Source organism: Nicotiana tabacum, chromosome 23 (genome assembly GCF_000715075.1).
Source record: "Nicotiana tabacum cultivar K326 chromosome 23, ASM71507v2, whole genome shotgun sequence".
Taxonomy (NCBI): Eukaryota; Viridiplantae; Streptophyta; class Magnoliopsida; order Solanales; family Solanaceae; genus Nicotiana; species Nicotiana tabacum.
The window spans coordinates 108,987,301-109,006,120 of NC_134102.1; the positions used below are offsets into that span (position 1 = coordinate 108,987,301).

The 18,820-nt window shown below is 40.0% G+C and overlaps 1 protein-coding gene across 1 annotated transcript; it reads left to right on the forward strand.

The window, feature by feature from the left end:
- The first annotated feature begins 444 nt into the window (after positions 1 to 444).
- Positions 445 to 17,436, forward strand: LOC107778752 (uncharacterized). Its single transcript, XM_016599051.2, has 10 exons — positions 445 to 2,115; positions 2,796 to 3,269; positions 3,397 to 3,698; positions 6,063 to 6,785; positions 6,865 to 7,143; positions 7,294 to 7,455; positions 7,534 to 8,472; positions 8,611 to 8,826; positions 16,184 to 16,444; positions 16,821 to 17,436. The coding sequence occupies exons 1-10, from the start codon at positions 726 to 728 to the stop codon at positions 17,163 to 17,165; spliced, it is 5,091 nt and encodes a 1,696-aa protein (XP_016454537.2). The 5' UTR covers positions 445 to 725; the 3' UTR covers positions 17,166 to 17,436.
- Positions 17,437 to 18,820: the final 1,384 nt, after the last annotated feature.

Here is an 18,820-nt window from a genome sequence, read left to right on the forward strand (position 1 = left end):
TCTGTCCGGGTTCTACGTGTCACTCCGCCATTCCATATGTATAACAATGTTTTTCCTTTCGGGTAGAAGCTCACCTATGATAAGCATAAAATTTCAGGAAAAAAAAAGAAGTCAAAAGAAAAAAATTCGAAGGAACGAAAGTGGGAGAATTTTAGTCTCAGTTTGGACTTTGGACATCACCTTTTTAAATTTTTAAAATGAAAATTTTATATTTAAAGATTACAATAACAATACTATAAGTTTTATAAAAACTAGTAATTAATTTAGATCTTAACATTCAATTCAGAAACAACTATTTAATTTTCCAAAATAATAATAATATTATATTCAAATAGAGCAAACGAAATATTTTTTTTTTGAAATATTAATTAAAAAATGGAAAAGCAATAAAAAAAGAAAGGCTCGCCCACGATAATTAACGTGCACCCTCGTTCGTACTCCTCTGCTGTCCTCTCTTTCACTCTCTCACCCACAATCACATACATTTTTGGCAATAATCACCATACCTCTTTCTTCTTCTTATTTTCTTCTTCTCCGCCATTGATGATCACAAAAACCACACTATCATACTCATAATACACGTAATTGGTATATAATATTACTAAGAGAGAAGAAGAAATTTCGGAAAATATAATTTTCAATTTATATAAAAGACAAAAAATCTTATAGAATCTACCAGAAGAAAAAAATTCCTAAGCTGAATCCCAGCTAAAAGTGCACAGAAAATGAGAAACCACCATAAGAATTTGGCCTCCGCCGGAGAGACGGCAGTTTCATCGTCGGCCGAGCAATCACAGCCGTCCGCCGTGCTGGTGCCGCGGCGTCCGATGATGTCATCATCTCCGGCAGCCACGTCATCGTTGTCGTCAGAGAAACCAATGGCGGCGTCGGAGGATCCAGCTGCCTCCCGCGACCCTACCTCTGTCACAGCTACTGTGGCGGCGGAGTCCGTGATGGTGGAGAGGCGAGGTGAGTATGCGGCGGTGTGTAAATGGGCAGTCAGTAATTTCACACGAGTGAAAGCTAGGGCGTTGTGGAGCAAGTACTTTGAAGTCGGCGGTTATGATTGCCGTTTGCTAGTTTACCCTAAAGGTGACTCACAAGCATTGCCGGGTTATATATCCGTTTACCTTCAGATAATGGACCCTCGAAATACGGCGTCGTCTAAATGGGACTGCTTCGCCAGCTACCGCCTCGCTGTTGAGCATCCAACGGACAGCTCAAAGTCTATCCACAGGGACTCGTGGCATCGCTTCTCGTCGAAGAAGAAATCTCATGGCTGGTGTGATTTTACTCCTTCTAATTCCATCTTAGACTCAAAATTAGGATTTTTATGCAACAATGATTGCATTCTTATTACTGCTGATATACTTATTCTTCATGAGTCAGTTAGTTTTTCGCGTGATAATAACGAAACGCAATCTAATTCTGCTTCGAATTTAGTAGTTACTAGCCCAGCTGGTGATGTTTTGAGCGGGAAATTTACTTGGAAGGTTCATAATTTTAGCTTGTTTAAGGAAATGATTAAAACTCAGAAGATTATGAGCCCGGTTTTTCCCGCTGGGGAGTGTAATGTAAGGATTAGTGTGTATCAAAGCTCAGTAAATGGGGTGGATCATTTGTCAATGTGCTTAGAGAGTAAGGACACTGAGAAGACTTCGAGTTCGGATAGGAGTTGTTGGTGTTTGTTTAGGATGTCAGTGTTGAATCAGAAGCCGGGTTTGAATCATATGCATAGGGACTCTTATGGAAGGTTTGCTGCTGATAATAAGAGTGGGGATAATACGAGCTTGGGATGGAACGATTACATAAAGATGGCAGATTTTGTAGGGTCGGATTCAGGGTTCTTGGTGGATGACACTGCAATTTTCAGTACTTCGTTTCACGTTATTAAGGAGCTTAGTAGCTTTTCCAAGAATGGCGGATTGATTGGTCTTAGGAGTGGCAGTAGTGCCAGGAAATCTGACGGTCATATGGGCAAGTTTACTTGGAGGATTGAGAACTTCACAAGGTTGAAGGATCTTTTAAAGAAAAGAAAGATTACAGGGCTTTGCATAAAGAGCAGGAGGTTTCAGATTGGCAATCGGGATTGTCGGCTGATTGTTTACCCCAGAGGTATGCCTTTATGCTGATCACAGCAATCTCTTTACATGGGATTTTTTTTTATATTATTGCTGTAACTACCTTTTATAGTATTGGGAGGCTTCTGAATTTCGATATACAGATACCCTTAAATTTTGGTCGGTATAATTAGAGGTCAAGGTTCCCTAGAAATAAGAGGATCATATTCATGTAATGTGTACATTTCTCTGGTTATTGCCTTTTCTTACTTCTTAAGAAATGATCCTTTATGTCATAGTGACTTTTTATTTTATTGTATAAAATACTGGTGGTGCCCATGGCAGCTTGCGCTCACCTCGACTAATCCACCGAGCACCTACTCCACTAGTGGGGGTTCTGGTACCTCTCTACACCAAGGCTTTAGATAGATCGAAAGAAATTACCTAACGTAATGGAATCCTGGCCTCCCATGGTCCTTTCCAGCTTACACCCTTGGGTGCCCCTTTCTGTTGTCTGCTTGTCCATGCACTTACAATTGCCTCAAGTGTCCTAGTCATGAGCGTGTTAATTGCTGAGCACTTTCAGTGCTCGACTCCAAAATATATGAAATCTGTAGATTCCTCATGCATCTTCGTGCATCAGTCTTTCATTTGGAAGTATATGAGCTTCTTTGAGTTGCTTGTCTATTGCTCCTCCACTAAACTAATATGTAGTACATTTATTCACGGTATCAGGGCAGTCTCAGCCTCCATGCCACCTTTCAGTATTTCTCGAAGTCACAGATACAAGGAATACTAAGAGTGATTGGAGTTGTTTCGTGAGCCATCGGTTGTCTGTTGTGAACCAAAAGATGGAGGAGAAGTCTGTCACAAAGGAATCTCAGAATCGGTATTCTAAAGCTGCAAAGGACTGGGGTTGGCGCGAATTTGTGACCCTTACTAGTCTCTTTGATCAAGATTCTGGATTTCTTTTTCAGGATACTGTTGTGTTCTCTGCCGAAGTCCTTATTTTAAAGGAGACATCCATCTTCCAGGAATTGATCGATCAGGATAATGAGTCAGCAAATGGAGGTTCCCAGTTGGACAAAGGTGGGAAGAAAAGTTCTTTTACATGGAAGGTGGAGAACTTCTTGTCCTTCAAGGAGATAATGGAGACACGGAAAATATTTAGCAAATTCTTTCAAGCAGGCGGGTGTGAGCTTCGTATTGGTAAATTGCTATACCCTTCTCGTCCTCTTCCTCCTCTCCACCCCTTTTACTTCTCTCCCTTATGATTCTAAACATCGTTGTTGAATTCCACGTTTGACAACTGGCATTTATTTATTTTAAATTGCAGGTGTATATGAATCGTTTGACACTATATGCATATATCTAGAGAGTGATCAGTCTGCTGGTACTGATCCAGACAAGAACTTTTGGGTTAGATACAGGATGGCTATTCTGAACCAGAAAAATCCTTCTAAAACAGTGTGGAAGGAGTCCTCCATTTGCACTAAAACTTGGAATAATTCCGTTCTTCAATTTATGAAGGTCTCAGATATGTTGGAACCAGATGCAGGATTTCTCGTACGCGATACAGTCGTCTTTGTCTGTGAAATTCTGGATTGCTGTCCTTGGTTTGAATTTTCTGACCTTGAGGTTAGTGGTTGACGCACTTGTGTAAATTGGTTTTCCTTGTTTGTTGGTGGGAAGGTATCTGCCACTTCTTTCTGTCTGTGGCTTATCCAATTTACATGAAGTGTATTTTAACAACAATATCTAAGACACAGAGACATGCATTTCAACTGCACTCCTTATCCAATTTACACGAATGTATCAATGATGTTCATTCTCCTCCTTGTCTCTTTTTACTAAGCACTGAAATATGTGCCTCTGGAATTTAGGTTTTTGAGTATTAGGTACTGTCATGATGAAATGTGTAGCTTGAGACAAATGCTTCCTCTTTATATGAGGGTGAAGATGCTCCAGCTGCACTTTCACTGTAAGATATCACATGGCTTACCAATGAATTATTGATATAACTAGGTTTACTGGTAAATCTTCTTTATTGAACTGTTTGGATTCTTTCGGAGAATGTCTAGGATGTTCATTAGACTGATCCACTGGTGGATTCTTTCTGGTAATGTCTAGGATGTTCATTAGGACTGTGTATCCAACTTAAACTCTTTCTCTTCTCTATCCTGTCACTACTATTGGTGGAATTAACAGGGGGTAGGGGTTGTGGATGCATTTATCTAGACACAAACATAGACACCTCCCCAAACAAGTTAGTACCTCTATCCCGGAAAGCTTGACCCACTTTGTCTAGTGTGGAGAGTTAGAGAAATTTTAAATTGAGTATTGTATTCAACCGGGACTCCAAAGGACTGACTATTTCCCAAAAAGAATTTAGAGGACCGACTTGTCTCCAAAATAAAACGAGTGTAGACGTTAAAAGAAACTTACTGGTAGACATATTAAGTTACATATGTTGTTACTTTGGATCGAAATTACACCCGTCAAAAACTTATATACGTGCTCTGATCAACAAGTATCTAAGGACTATAACTTTCGTTAACATAAGGAACAGAGAACTCTTCTGCCACTGGATAGATTGTGGCAGGAGGATGAGATTGTTGGCCTTCTTGTTGCACTATGCAGGGGGGTGGTTTCAATGAGGGTAGAAGAGAGGAAAAGCAAAGAGTTTGGCTGGAAAGGCAAAACCTAGTTGGAGATACCAGAAGGAAACAAATTTTTGTATGTACAAGCAAAAGGGGGGGAGGAGATCTGCAGTCGACATTGAGGCAGAGAAGTAGATTCTTTATGCTCACAAAAGGAAGTTGTGTATGGCTTTCAATTTGTCGTTCTGTTGGTGTGCTTTTTTTTCTTTGTATGTGAAGTTTAACTTAAGATAACCTCATAATTAACGTATCAACCTGGCTATCGTACAGTAGTTATGTTAATTATCTACTACAATCAGAAAAATTATGTTAACCATCTATAGTCAACTGATCACTGGCCAATCTTAATTGTCAACCTAGCTGCTACGGACGTGTTCATTCTGTAATTGAAATTTTTGTTTCAGCACTTTTCGGATCTTTCCCTTCGCTGTCCCTTATGTAGAGCTAACCGTAGGTTTGGTTCAAGGGACATTGCTCTTCAGCATCTTTTGTTGCATATATTTTATAATTCATGTTATAGTTGCAAAAAAGATAGTGGTAAATGCAAGGGTATTTGGTAATCGTATCATGATAGTTTATTTTTCATGGTAGACGGTTTCCTCCTTTTTTTGGTTGGTGTGTGTGTGTGTGTGGGGGGGGGGGGGGGTTGAGAGTAGCGTATTTTTTGGGGGTGAGTGGGTATCGACGGACCCATTACAGTACTTGTAAGCATTTTTATCTTGGTGTTTATATCTTTTCATTTCTATAGTAGCTTTCACAGGCTGAAAATTTACGTTTGTAGCTTCTCTCTGTATTCCGACATCTTCTTTCTTCATTAAAGAAATGAAGTTACTCTAGGAAACTGGAAAGTGAGTACTATGGTCACTTGATTCATTACGGTTAAATATTGAAAAGTTTTCTTTTAGTGTTTACTTACAATGAATTTAGAACGGCTCAATATGAACTGACAATTTTGGCATCAGTCACCAAGTCTTTGACTTAGCAGGTATATAGGCTCTTATCCTTTAGGGTTAAGCGTGAGCCCCTTTTTATTATTAACTCATAGGAAATAGAGGATATCGTATCATTTTTAATGCTCTCCAAAGTCCGAGGCTTTATGTTTTACCACGAGGTCCGCTTTCTGTAGTTATTTAAGGACAGTTGCATTTTTGCAGTCAAAATGGAGCTGAATATATAGAGGCTAGTTTGGAATTGAGATGTAGTTGATTGATTGATTGATTTACCTTTGTGGTCAGTCATCAGTGGACTTATTTGAGTGCCCCCATGTCATAACTCTCTATCTATTTTTGTTCTCCATGGGATTTTATATATTGATCTAGTAATTTCACTTGTTATTCCTTAGGTATTGGCATCCGAGGATGATCAGGATGCTTTGACAACTGAACCTGATGAACTCATTGACTCAGAAGATAGTGAGGGAATAAGCGGAGATGAAGAAGATATATTCCGGAATCTTCTTTCTAGAGCAGGGTTTCACCTCACTTATGGAGATAATCATTCACAGCCACAAGTCACTTTAAGAGAAAAACTTCTTATGGATGCTGGTGCAATAGCTGGGTTCCTGACAGGACTTCGTGTTTATCTTGACGACCCTGCTAAAGTAAAGCGCTTGCTCCTTCCTACTAAGATATCTGGCTGTAATGATGGAAAGAAGGTAAATAAGAAGGAAGAATCTTCACCAAGTTTGATGAACTTGCTGATGGGTGTAAAAGTCTTGCAGCAAGCAATCGTTGATTTACTTTTGGATATAATGGTTGAATGCTGTCAACCTACGGAAGGAAGTTCTAATACTGAGTCATTTGAAGTGAGTGCCAGAGCTATTCCAAGTGGCAGTGGAGGGAGTAGTTCTTTGGAGTCTGATAGGTGCAATAGTGCAAATGAACCTTTGCAACTTTTAGTCCATGACAGATTGGATTCAACAGCGGATGAAAGCATGAATTCATCTGCTGTGCAAAGCTCTGACATTGGCAGGATTGATGCTCCCGAGAAGGCTTTCTCTGTACAGCCTATTTGTCCACCAGAAACATCTGCTGGTGGTTTCTCTGAAAATCCTCAGCGCGCAAAGGTACTACTATGTCTTGCTCTTGAAGTTTTTATGTTTAAGTTGTTCTTGTATAGGCCATTCAAAGCCACTGTAATTTCAGACCAAATGGCCAGAGCAGTCCGAGGAGCTTCTTGGGTTGATAGTGAACTCCTTGAGAGCACTTGATGAAGCTGTTCCCCAAGGTTGTCCTGAACCAAGGAGGAGGCCCCAGTCTGCACAGAAGATAATGCTTGTACTGGATAAAGCTCCCAAGCATTTGCAAGCCGACCTAGTTGCTCTTGTACCGAAACTGGTTGAGCATTCAGAACATCCTCTTGCCGCTTGTGCGCTTCTAGAACGACTTCAAAAGCCAGACGCCGAACCTGCACTAAGGATGCCGGTAAGATAATCTGAAGTTATCTTTCTTTTCTTCATCTGAGATATGAAAATGTAACTTTGGTCTTTATAGATCATGTATAGCATTGGGAGAATACAGATTTTTGATTCATAATGTCACTTTTCCCGATGATCTGATTGCTAAATCTTTCAGGTCTTTGGTGCACTTAGCCAATTGGAATGCGATAATGATGTATGGGAACGTGCTTTTTTCCGGTCATTTGATCTTTTAGCAGATTCCAATGACGAACCTCTGGCAGCAACAGTGGACTTTATATTCAAGGCTGCACTTCACTGTCAACATCTTCCAGAAGCAGTACGCCTTGGAATTGGTTTTTGTATACATTTAACCTTTCATCTCTTTAAAGGTATAATATTTTGATTTCCCCTGCAGGTAAGAGCCATACGTGTCAGGCTTAAAAATTTGGGAACCGAAGTCTCTCCATGTGTTCTTGATTATTTGAGTCGGACTGTAAATAACTGTGCAGATATTGCTGAAGCTATTCTGAGAGATATAGATTGTGACAGTGATTTTTGTGACAACCACTCAGCTGTACCTTGTGGGCTTTTCTTATTTGATGAAAGTTGTCACAATTCTGATAGGCCACGTACAGTGGATGAACAAGCTTTCCATTTGACTCATCATTTTTCTGATATTTATATGCTGATTGAGATGTTATCAATTCCGTGTCTTGCTGTCGAAGCTTCCCAGACATTTGAAAGAGCTGTAGCTCGAGGGGCCATTGTCGCGCAATCTGTAGCCATGGTTTTGGAGAGGTGTCTTGCTCGGAGATTAAATTTGACCTCTCAATACGTTGCTGAAAATTTTCAGCATACTGATTTGGTTGTAGAAGGGGGAACCATTGAGCAATTGAGAACCCAGCGAGATGACTTTACTTCAATTCTTGGTCTAGCTGAGACATTGGCACTCTCTGGAGATCCGCGTGTAAAAGGTTTTGTAAAGTTGCTTTACACCATTTTGTTCAAATGGTATGCTGACGAGTCTTACCGATTGAGGATCCTCAAGAGGCTTGTTGATCGTGCCACAAGTTCGACAAAAGGTGCACGTGAAGTAGATTTAGATTTGGAGATTTTGGTAATCTTGATTCACGAGGAGCAAGAAATTGTTAGCCCAGTTCTCAGCATGATGAGGGAGGTGGCTGAACTTGCAAATGTTGATCGTGCTGCACTTTGGCATCAATACTGCACTAGTGAGGATGAAATTCTACGTCTTCGTGAGGAAAGGAAAGCGGAAAGTGCCAATATGGCTAAAGAGAAAGCTATCATTTCCCAAAAGCTTAATGAATCAGAGGCTGCTAATAATCGGCTCAAGGTATTTTGATCATTAGTGTTCCATGTTTGGGCTTTCTTTTCTTTTCTTTTCTTTGTTATTGGTGGATGCTTGCTTGAAAAAATATCTTCTTTACTTGATATTTTTTCTTTGATGAAATTTACAAACCTTATGGCACAGTCTGAGATGAGGGCCGAGATGGATCGTTTTTCTGGGGAAAGGAAGGAACTCATGGAACAAATACAAGAAGTTGAAAGTCAACTTGAATGGCTACGCTCTGAACATGATGATGAAATTACTAGGCTCACAGTAGAGAAAAGGGCTCTTCAAGATCGCTTGCACGATACGGAAACACAACTTTCCCAATTGAAATCACGGAAACGTGATGAATTAAAGGTCTGCAGTTCATTTTCTGAATTGGCACCAGTTATTATTTTTCATTAAGGCTTGATTTTGTATATTTTTCTGGATGAGCTCATTAACGCTTTGAAGCTATCTAAACAATGTTAAATAACTTTAAGCCCATCTAAGCAAAAGTAAAGTTTAATTATGTTTAGATAACTTCAATGCTTTACTTAGCCCTTGCTCAGTCCTCTGCCATTTCTGCAGTCGCTTGGTTTTCTTTAGATAGCTTCAAAGCTTAATGGCCCTCACTCCATCCTCTGCCTTAATTTCCATTGATCTCGTTTTTATTTCTTCTTATTAAGCTGTCTGTTTTCATTACTTCCACAACCTCATTTGGTATGACACTTTATCTTGGAGGATTTAACTTCTTTTTTTGACTATGGTTTTCTTAAATATTTAAAGAAGATTTTGACAAGTGTGGTTAATTACACCTTTCAGTGTAGTGTCAAAATATACAAATTGTTTTCAACAAAAATATCAGTATCCTTTCAGTGTAGTGTCAAAATATACAAATTGTTTTCAACAAAAATATCAGTATCCTTTCTGAAAGGATACTGATATTTTTGTTGAAAACAATTTGTATATTTTGACACTACACTGAAAGGTGTAATTAACCACACTTGTCTCCTTTGGTTATTTAGTTGGCAGTATTTAGTCCCTGTAGATTGCCATATTAACTTTTTGGATTTTGTCAGCTCTTTTGCTTTAGCCTAGTATTTCTTTTCTTTTTTGTATCAAAGCTGACTCTTTCCCCCTTTTGTACTTCCTGCACCTTCTTGATGCCTTTTTCTATAAAACTCATTACTTCATCAAAAAATATCAGTATCCTAAATCAACCTGAAATTTGGACACCTTAGCATTCATACTCCGAATAGTTATAAACTTATCATGCATTTTGGGATTTGAGGGAGGGAGTGTGGGGTTCATTTTGAGTTGTGAATTTTTGTTGTTGATAAACAAACATATGTAACTTGAGATGTCATACATCCCATGAATTTGAGATTCTTGGTCTTACTGAACCAGAATTTATAAATGCATTCAATACAACAACAACAACAACATACCCAGTATTATCCCACACCGTGGGGTCTGGGGAGGGTAGTGTGTACGCAGACCTTACCCCTACCTTATGAGGATAGAGATGCTGTTTCCAATAGACCCTCGACTCAGGAAAGCATAAGCACCACATTAATGAAAATATAGACAAGAAGGAACAATACCAAAAAGCCATATAAAAGCAGAATAAAAACAATAAGATAGTAAGGTGATCAACAAAGAAAGGAAACAACGGCTAGTCATAAAAACCCTACTACTAACAGAAAGCCAGACTGCGTACCAATACTACTGTTATAAACACTCTAGACTACCTACTCTACTACCCTAATTCTCGACCTCCATACCTTCCTATCAAGGGTCATGTCCTCGGTCAGCTGAAGCTGTGCCATGTCTTGCCTAATCATCTCTCCCCACCTCTTCTTTGGCCTACCTCTACCTCTCCGTAGGCCCTCCAATGTCAACCTCTCACACCTCCTCACCGGGGCGTCTGTGCTCCTCCTCCTCACATGACCAAACCACTTAAGCCGCGCTTCCCGTATCTTGTCCTCAATAGGGGCCACACGCACCTTGTCGCGAATAACCTCATTTCTGATCCTATCTAACCTGGTGTGCCCGCACATCCATCTCAACATCCTCATCTCTGCTACCTTCATCTTCTGGACATGAGCGATCTTGACTGGCCAACACTCATCCCCATACAACATCGTTGGCCTAACCACCACTCTGTCGAACTTACCTTTAAGTTTCGGTGACACCTTCTTATCACACAAAACACCGGAAGTGAGTCTCGATTTCATCCATCCCGCCCCAATACGATGTGTGATATCTTCATCAATCTCCCCATCCCCATGAATAATAGACCCAAGTTATTTAAAACTTCCTCTCCTAGGGTTGACTTGCGAGTCCAGCCTCACCTCCCCTTCCTCGCCTTGAGTCTCGCCACTGAACATACACTCCAAGTATTCTGTCTTGGTCCTGCTCAACTTGAAATCTTTAGACTCCAGGGTCTGCCTCCACACCTCTAATTGCGCATTCACACCGTCTCGCTTCTCGTCAATCAATACAATATCATCTGCAAATAGTATGCACCACGACACCTCCCCTTGGATGTGGCGCGCCGGTACGTCCATCGCCAGAGCAAATAAAAAAGGGCTGAGTGCCGACCCCTGATATAACCCTATCATAGCCAGAAAATGGTCCGAGTCCCCACCCACTGTCCTCACTCGGGTCTTTGTTCCATCATACATGTCCTTAATAAACCTACCGTAGGCACTAGGTACACCTCTAGCCTCCAAACATCTCCACAAAACCTCCTCTGAACTTTATCGTACGCCTTTTCTAAGTCGATGAACACCATATGCAAGTCCTTCTCTCTCTCCCTATACTGCTCCGTCAATCTCCTAACAAGGTGGATGGCTTCTGTAGTCGAGTGCCCCGGCATAAACCCGAACTGGTTCTCGGAAATAGACACACTCCTCCTCACCCTTAGCTCTACCACTCTCTCCCAAACTTTCATAGTATGACTAAGCAACTTGATACCCCGATAGTTATTGCAATTTTGGATATCACCCTTGTTCTTGTATACAGGAACCATCGTGCTCTACTTTCACTCTTCGGGCATCTTCTTCGTTCTAAAAATGACATTAAATAACCTAGTGAGCCACTCCAAGCCTGCCTTGCCCGTACTCTTCCAAAACTCCACCGGGATTTCATCCGGCCCGATCGCTTTGTCCCTGCTCATCTTACGCATAGCCCCCTCAACTTCATCAACTTTAATCTGCCTACAATACTCAAAGTCACAACGACTCCCGGAGAGTTCCAAATCACCAAGTACAATGCTCTTGACCCCCTCCTCGTTCAAGAGACTATGGAAGTAGGTCTGCCATCTCCGATGGACTCATCCAACAAAACTCTACCTTATTCGTCCTTGATGCACTTCACTTGGTCCAAGTCACGCGCCTTCCTTTCTCGCGCCTTGGCTAACCTGAACAACCTCTTATCCCCACCTCGGCCCTCGAGTTCCTCATACAAACGACTAAAAGCTACAGTCTTGGCCGCCGTAACTGCTAGCTTTGCCTCTTTCTTAGCCAACTTATAATGCTCCCTATTCGCCCTCTTCTCCTCCTCGTCTACACTTTTCACTAGCTTCAGATACGCTGCTTTCTTGGTTTTCACTTTTCCTTGCAGTCTCCCTTTTGACCACCAGTCTCCCTTTTGACCACCAGAGTAACCCTTTGAGACCCCTAATACCTCTCTCATGGCTTCCCTAATGCACTGCGCAGTCGTGGTCCACATAGTGCTTGCGTCCCCACTATTCCTCCAAGCCCCCATAGTCAATAGCTTGACCCCCAACTCCTGCGCTTTAGCTTCCGTCAAGGCTCCCCACTTGATCCTATGTTGGCTATACATCGCCCTCTTCCTCCTCTTCCTCGTGATCTCAAGGTCCATGACCAGGAACCTATGAAGGGTCGAGAGGTTCTCACTCGGGATGACCTTGCAATCCGTGCAAAGACCTCTATCGGATTTCCTGCAGAGTAAATAATCAATCTGAGTCTCGGCCACCGAACTCCGAAAGGTGACCAAGTGCTCCCTCTTCTTCGGGAAACTCGAGTTTGCTATCACCAAATCAAATGCTCTAGCAAAGTCCAGCAGAGACGTTCCTCTTCCGTTTCTATCCCCAAAACCAAAGCCACAATGCACATCATCATACCCCCAGACGTCGCTCCAATGTGGCCGTTGAAATCTCCTCATATGAAAAGCTTCTCGGTATGCGGGATACCACGCACCATCTCATCCAAATCCTCCCAGAAAAACCTCTTGACTTCCTCATCCAAGCCTGCTTGGGGTGCGTACGCACTGATTATGTTCAAAATAAAACCTCCAACAACTAGCTTAATAGTCATCAGTCTGTCATTCACCCTCCTAACCTCCACCACTAGTTCCCGGAGGTCCTTATCAACCAAGATACCTACCCCGTTCCTGCCCCCACCCTCTCAGAATACCATAGTTTGAACCTGTGCACATCCCACACCTTATCTCCTACCCATCCAGTCTCATGTACACAAGCTACCTTAATCTTCCCTTTCTCGAGAATCTTCGCTAACTCTATAGATTTTCCAGTCAAAGTTCCTATGTTCCAAGACCCCACTCTCAGCCTAGTAGCTCCCTTAGCCCTCTTACCCCCCGTGCCCCCTCCCCCGCGCTGACACCCCCGAGGACAAGACCTTACCCTACCATCGTTCACCAAAGCCACTATAATCTAGGAGACACTACGCAAAATAAAATGAATTCCGAAATATAATCTACCACTAAAAGTCGCAAAACAGGTGAAGAAATAAAATAAAGGAATTAACGGGACCTATAATCTACAACTAAAGGTCAGAAAAACAGGTGAAGAAATAAACTAAAGGAACTAAAGGAAACTATAATCTACAACTAAAGGACAGAGAAATAGGTGAAGAAATACAATAAAAGAGCTAAAGGGGACTATAATCTACAACTAAAGGTCAAAAAGAAAATGTGCAAAACTAGAGCAGAACTACTGGGAGATATATGAAATAAAGATTCAAAATAAAGATGTAAACATGTAGATAACAATATAAACAAGTAGGCAAAGCTATCACTAATGCAATTAATTTGACAATGCTAGGGCAAATACTAACTATTCAAGAACAAAATAGGCAAGTAAGGAGATACAATTACGCTAAAATATCAAACTATGAAATATCAAGACAAGAGAGGAACAATAGAACCTGGATTGCAGCCCTTGAAGTTAACGGAAATTTGGCCGGCGGTAATGAATTGCGACGAGCTGGTTGAAAGGGCTAAAGTTTCAATCTTTGTACCAAAAGCTAGGTTACGGAGGAAGTGGAAAGAGTAGAGACCAAAGACAGAATGTTCTTGAAGAAGCAGAGGAAGGGAACAAGAAGGGCAAGTGAGGAGGGAGGAGTCTGTAGGGGCGAAAATGGTAAGTGGGAAATTAATGGTGGAGATGTTGAATTCTTGATTAAAGATCAGATCTTTGAACCAAATCAACAATACCCAGAAATGTTTTACCAAGAAAAACAGTTCAAGAAAAACTGTTCAATCAAAAATTAAGTTAATTAAATCAATCAAAAATTGGTTCAAAGAATTTAAAATTGAACAAGAAATCCCAAATCCGCAAATTATTTTTATCGGAAGAAGATCAACCCTATTTTTCTTTTAAAAAAACAGAGAAATCAAGGGAGAAAAAACGAATAATGGGATTTCAGAAAAGTACAATAATGGGTGTTCTTGATTCTGGCAATTTTGGGGAAGACGAAAGATAAACGAATAGCAAAAGAGCAAAAGATAAATGCATTCAATTGGTTTTAAGAAATAATTGCGAGTACAATAGTTCACATTCAACTCAAACAGCAAAGGCAGTACATTGTTGGATGTGTGGTGGGCACATGTCATACATTCCTTTAATTTGAGATTCTTGGTCTTATTGAACGAGAAGTTATAAATGCATTCAATTGGTTATAAGAAATAATTATGAGTACAATAGTACACAGTGGTTCAACTCAACAGCAAAGGCAGTACAACAGCGAAGGCAGTGCATTGCTGGATGTGTGGTGGGCACATGTCACGGGTTTGAACCTAAGAGCTACCAATAAGCCTTTAGGCAAGCAGCGAAGTTATAGCTCACCCTCGGATAAGGGGATACCTTAAGTCAGCAGCTTCCTTTGAAGATAATCTGGCTGTTGCAGCAACTTTGGTATTTAAGTGGAGAAGGGTAGAGGGGTGGGGTCATTTAATATCAGAGTTTCGAAGTTCCTAAGCGGATCTCTCAGTCATTTAAAAAAAAAGGAATTATGGATACAATAGTTTATGTACTTCTAGTCTCTAGTTGGTTCAACTCGTGTGTTTAGCTTATCAATTTGAATTTGTCAGTTTATCGCTTAGATAGGGTGTAATTAGTCCTTTTTGGTAAAGTTGCTGCCATGTGACCAGGGGGTCACGAGTTCGAGCCGTGGAAACAACCTCTTGCAGAAATGCAGGGTAAGGCTGCGTACAATAGACTCTTGTGGTCCGGCCCTTCCCCGGACCCCGCGCATCGCGGGAGCTTAGTGCACCGGGCTGCCCTTTTAGTTAGGTTTATCATCCTAAATGGTGTGCTCTTTTTATTGCTGTTTGTGGCTGGAAAACTGTGACGAAAATAAGAACGGAAGGAAATAAAAGTTTAGATCCACACATGCTTTCTTAGTAGTCACGCTATAAGAGTCCTTACTATGGAATCTCATGACCTATGAAATTGAAAGAGAATAATTAAAAACACTGAATAAAGCTCTCAGATGTCATTTGGTTCACAAGCAGTTATGCATGGTTTATGATATGTAGGTTGCAATAAATACAATGATTGGGATTTTGGTAAATAATATGTTATGCTGGGCTTGCATTGCCAAATGTAAGAATTAGTGTTAATTGTATTTTAGTATTTTTAGTTGCTCTTATCTCAGTATTGGTAATATACATGTTCTTATTCCACATCCTATTCCACATAAAATAATGTGCTAATTCACATATAAGTTGTGCAGGTATTATTTGTGTGGAGTTTTATCGTGAAACTGAATATTTTATCAGCAGTGCGAATTTGTATTATTTTTTTCTTATACGTCTAATAAAATAACCCCTTAAAAATGTGTCAGAAGACTCAGTTTGTTGGTTGCAAAATAAAAATAAACAAATAATCAATCAATCAGAGATCTCAAAACAAATAAAAATAAAGCTCCATATTTGGGTAAATATTGAACTTGCTTTTCCTTTAGTATTTTCTTGTCCGTATCTTACAGCTTGTCCAAACAATCAGTATGTTAGTAATCTTTTAAAAGGACCACTGATAACTTCAAACTTTGTATATTCAGTTAAATCTTGTACAGAATTTGATCTCTTTCATTATTCTTTTACTCCATCCATGTCCGTAGCTTCATTTTAGTCTTAGTCTGTCTCGAAATAATGTCCAATATAGCAAAACAGTTTCACATAGATGGAGTAAAATTCAAACATGGACATTCAAATTGAAGTGGAGGGTGAGTTATGGTTTAGAAATATCCAGAATTGACTTCTGTTTTCGCTACTGCTGAAAGGTCCAATCTCCTTCTGGAAGTACTAATATTTTCATAAGCTTTGATGTTTATGCTCTGAATGGTTGATTTGTATGCTTTTTATTTATGTTGTTCTTGTTAGGGGGTTGCCCAATTCTTTTTCCAATTCTTAGTACGTGTTACTTTTTGGCCACTAAATCTAATAGTAACTTTTCAATCTTCAGAGAGTGACAAAGGAGAAAAATGCTCTTGCTGAAAGGTTGAAAAGTGCTGAAGCTGCTCGAAAAAGATTCGATGAAGAATTGAAACGTTATGCGACAGAAAAATTGACTCTAGAAGAAATACGAAAATCACTTGAGGATGAAGTACGCCGGTTGACTCAAACAGTTGGACAAACGGAAGGGGAGAAACGTGAAAAGGAGGAGCAGGTTGCTCGTTGTGAAGCATTTATTGACGGGATGGAATCCAAATTGGAAGCCTGCCAGGTTTTTGCTCTTGATAATTTTTCCCTCTTTTTTTGATGCTGCATTTGCTGCATGATATGGTTACATGGAGTCTTTATCTCTTGTTGTTGTTCCTTGCATCTATTGCTTGCACTTACTCCCGACAAGAGGCATAGGAAGAGGTGGAAAAAGCAAGAAAGCTGCGAACCTCTTTATGATATTTTTGGGGGTTTCTTTTTTCACGTTACAGATAATTTGAGGATTTACTCGTTTGCCCTTGTCCTTTGCATATTTATCTTTCTTTTTATCATCTTCTACGCCTGAGCTTAATGCATTCCTTTGTAAAATTTACTTGTGATTAGAGATTAGGAATCAGAACTGATGCCTTATCTTTTTTGTTGGTTGTTTCATCTTTCAGCACTACATCCGTCAGCTAGAAGCATCACTTCAGGAAGAAATGTCTCGGCATGCTCCACTGTATGGGGCTGGTTTGGAAGCTTTATCGATGAAGGAGTTGGAGACATTAGCACAGATTCATGAAGAGGGACTTAGACAGATCCATGCTATCCAACAGCATAAAGGAAATCCAGCTGGTAGTCCTCTAGTAAGCCCCCATAACCTTCCGCCCACTCATGCACTGTTTCCTACTGCTCCTCCTCCGATGGCTGTTGGACTGCCCCCTTCCCTGATACCAAATGGTGTTAGGATCCACAGCAATGGACATGTAAATGGTTCCATCAGGCCCTGGTTCAACCATTCTTGAATCTGGGTCTCAGACTCATTTTGCTCCGCTGACGATGTGGTTTGTCGTCTCATTCTCAAGCCTTGCTCATCTATTAGGAGCTTGGTAGCAGTTGAATGTGTACGGTGGTAATCTTTTTTCCATTTTCTAGATCTTTTGGCATTATGGCTGGTAGGACTGTTGGAGAAAGGGAAAAGTCATTAGAGTCCAATAGCACTAACAGTTGCAAATGCCACACTCATTCGGAGTTTTTCTCCTCAAATCAATTTAAAGCGTTTGAAAGTTTTGTTTACTGCTGATCTCATTCTGCAGAAACTTTCCACGATCCTCATATATAACTTTCAAGTTACCTCTTCTCTAACATATAAAAATGCAGTTACTACTTCTCTAACTTCCATTGACAGAGCCTTTTAACTTGCATATACCCAATTTTACCACCTGTGCTAGTTTTCTTGGTCTTTCTTGAAATCTTCTTACATATTTGCTTCAGTTGTATTTGATAGGTTCTGGTTTCCGTTGCATATTCTGTATGTAGTACATGTAGCTTCCCTGCACATAATAGAGGCTCATTGATTTAGAATCATGATAAATTGCTTCATTGCTCATTTGTCATAAGACCTGGTAGGCTTCGATTCACATCTCTAGATTTGAGTTTTTGCTTGTGAAACTTGCCCACTCTTACTCTTGGGCAGGACAGAAGATTAATCTCAATGATATATAGAGAACTCCAAATGGGTAAATATAGTACGACTGACTTTGGGGAAAAAAGGTCGTGAGAATTTCTCGCTGAAAATGCGGAAAGCTATGATTTCCTCCACCCCCTCGGTTAAATTTCTCATGTTACTTGAACTCATGGCAAATGGCATGGTTTGGTGGTCAAAGAAATGAGTGAAAAATTGAAGATCAGAGTTCAAATTTTAGTAGAGACAAAAAACAAATAGTTTATTTCTTCTCATTTGCCTAAGCTTTGACAGTAGAAGTATTCAGTACTAGTGCTGGTGTGAGGTAGTAGTGGAATAATGCAGTGTATGCTGGTTTGGACACCAGTATCTACAAAAAAAATGAAAAGAAGAGAAAGAAATAAGTTTATCATAATTAGTATTGGAACCCTGTACGTGTATAAAGATGGCTGTCAGACTCATTTATCTCGGTTCTGAAACAGGATACGCTCTTAACTCTCATTTAAAGATACTCTGTATATAATCCATTAATCTCCCTTCAACAAACTAGAGAGTTCTTAACAACGGAAAGTAGGCTTTTTGTGGGTTAGATTACGGGAAAATGACATTGTATAGCCGTTTTCAAAGTAATTGTCGAAAAAATATATATGTTTTGTATATTTTTTAACACTTTGTATATTATATACAAATTTTATACACTTTTTCGGCTACCAAATGTAAATATTTCTGGCGCGGGCTAAAAGTGAAAAAAATCCTTAGATTATAGTAATAAATATTTTTTACTCCATCTGTTTCAATTTGTTTGGCACCTTTTCCTTATTAATTCGTCTAAAAGAAATAGTTTAAAACTTCTCATTAGCTTTTATAACCGCAAAAAATTATGGTACATTTAAGATACGAAATTTCAAAAGTCTTATAGCCATATAAATATTATGACATATTTAGGATTACAAATTTTAAGTCTTGTTATTTTCTTAAATTTGCTAGTTAAATTAT

Coding starts and splice junctions, on each gene's coding strand:
- LOC107778752 (XM_016599051.2), top strand. CDS start 726: ATGAGAAACCACCATAAGAATTTGGCCTCCGCCGGAGAGACGGCAGTT. Junction 3,270..3,396: donor CGGGTGTGAGCTTCGTATTG/GTAAATTGCTAT, acceptor TTTAAATTGCAG/GTGTATATGAATCGTTTGAC. Junction 16,445..16,820: donor CCAAATTGGAAGCCTGCCAG/GTTTTTGCTCTT, acceptor TTCATCTTTCAG/CACTACATCCGTCAGCTAGA.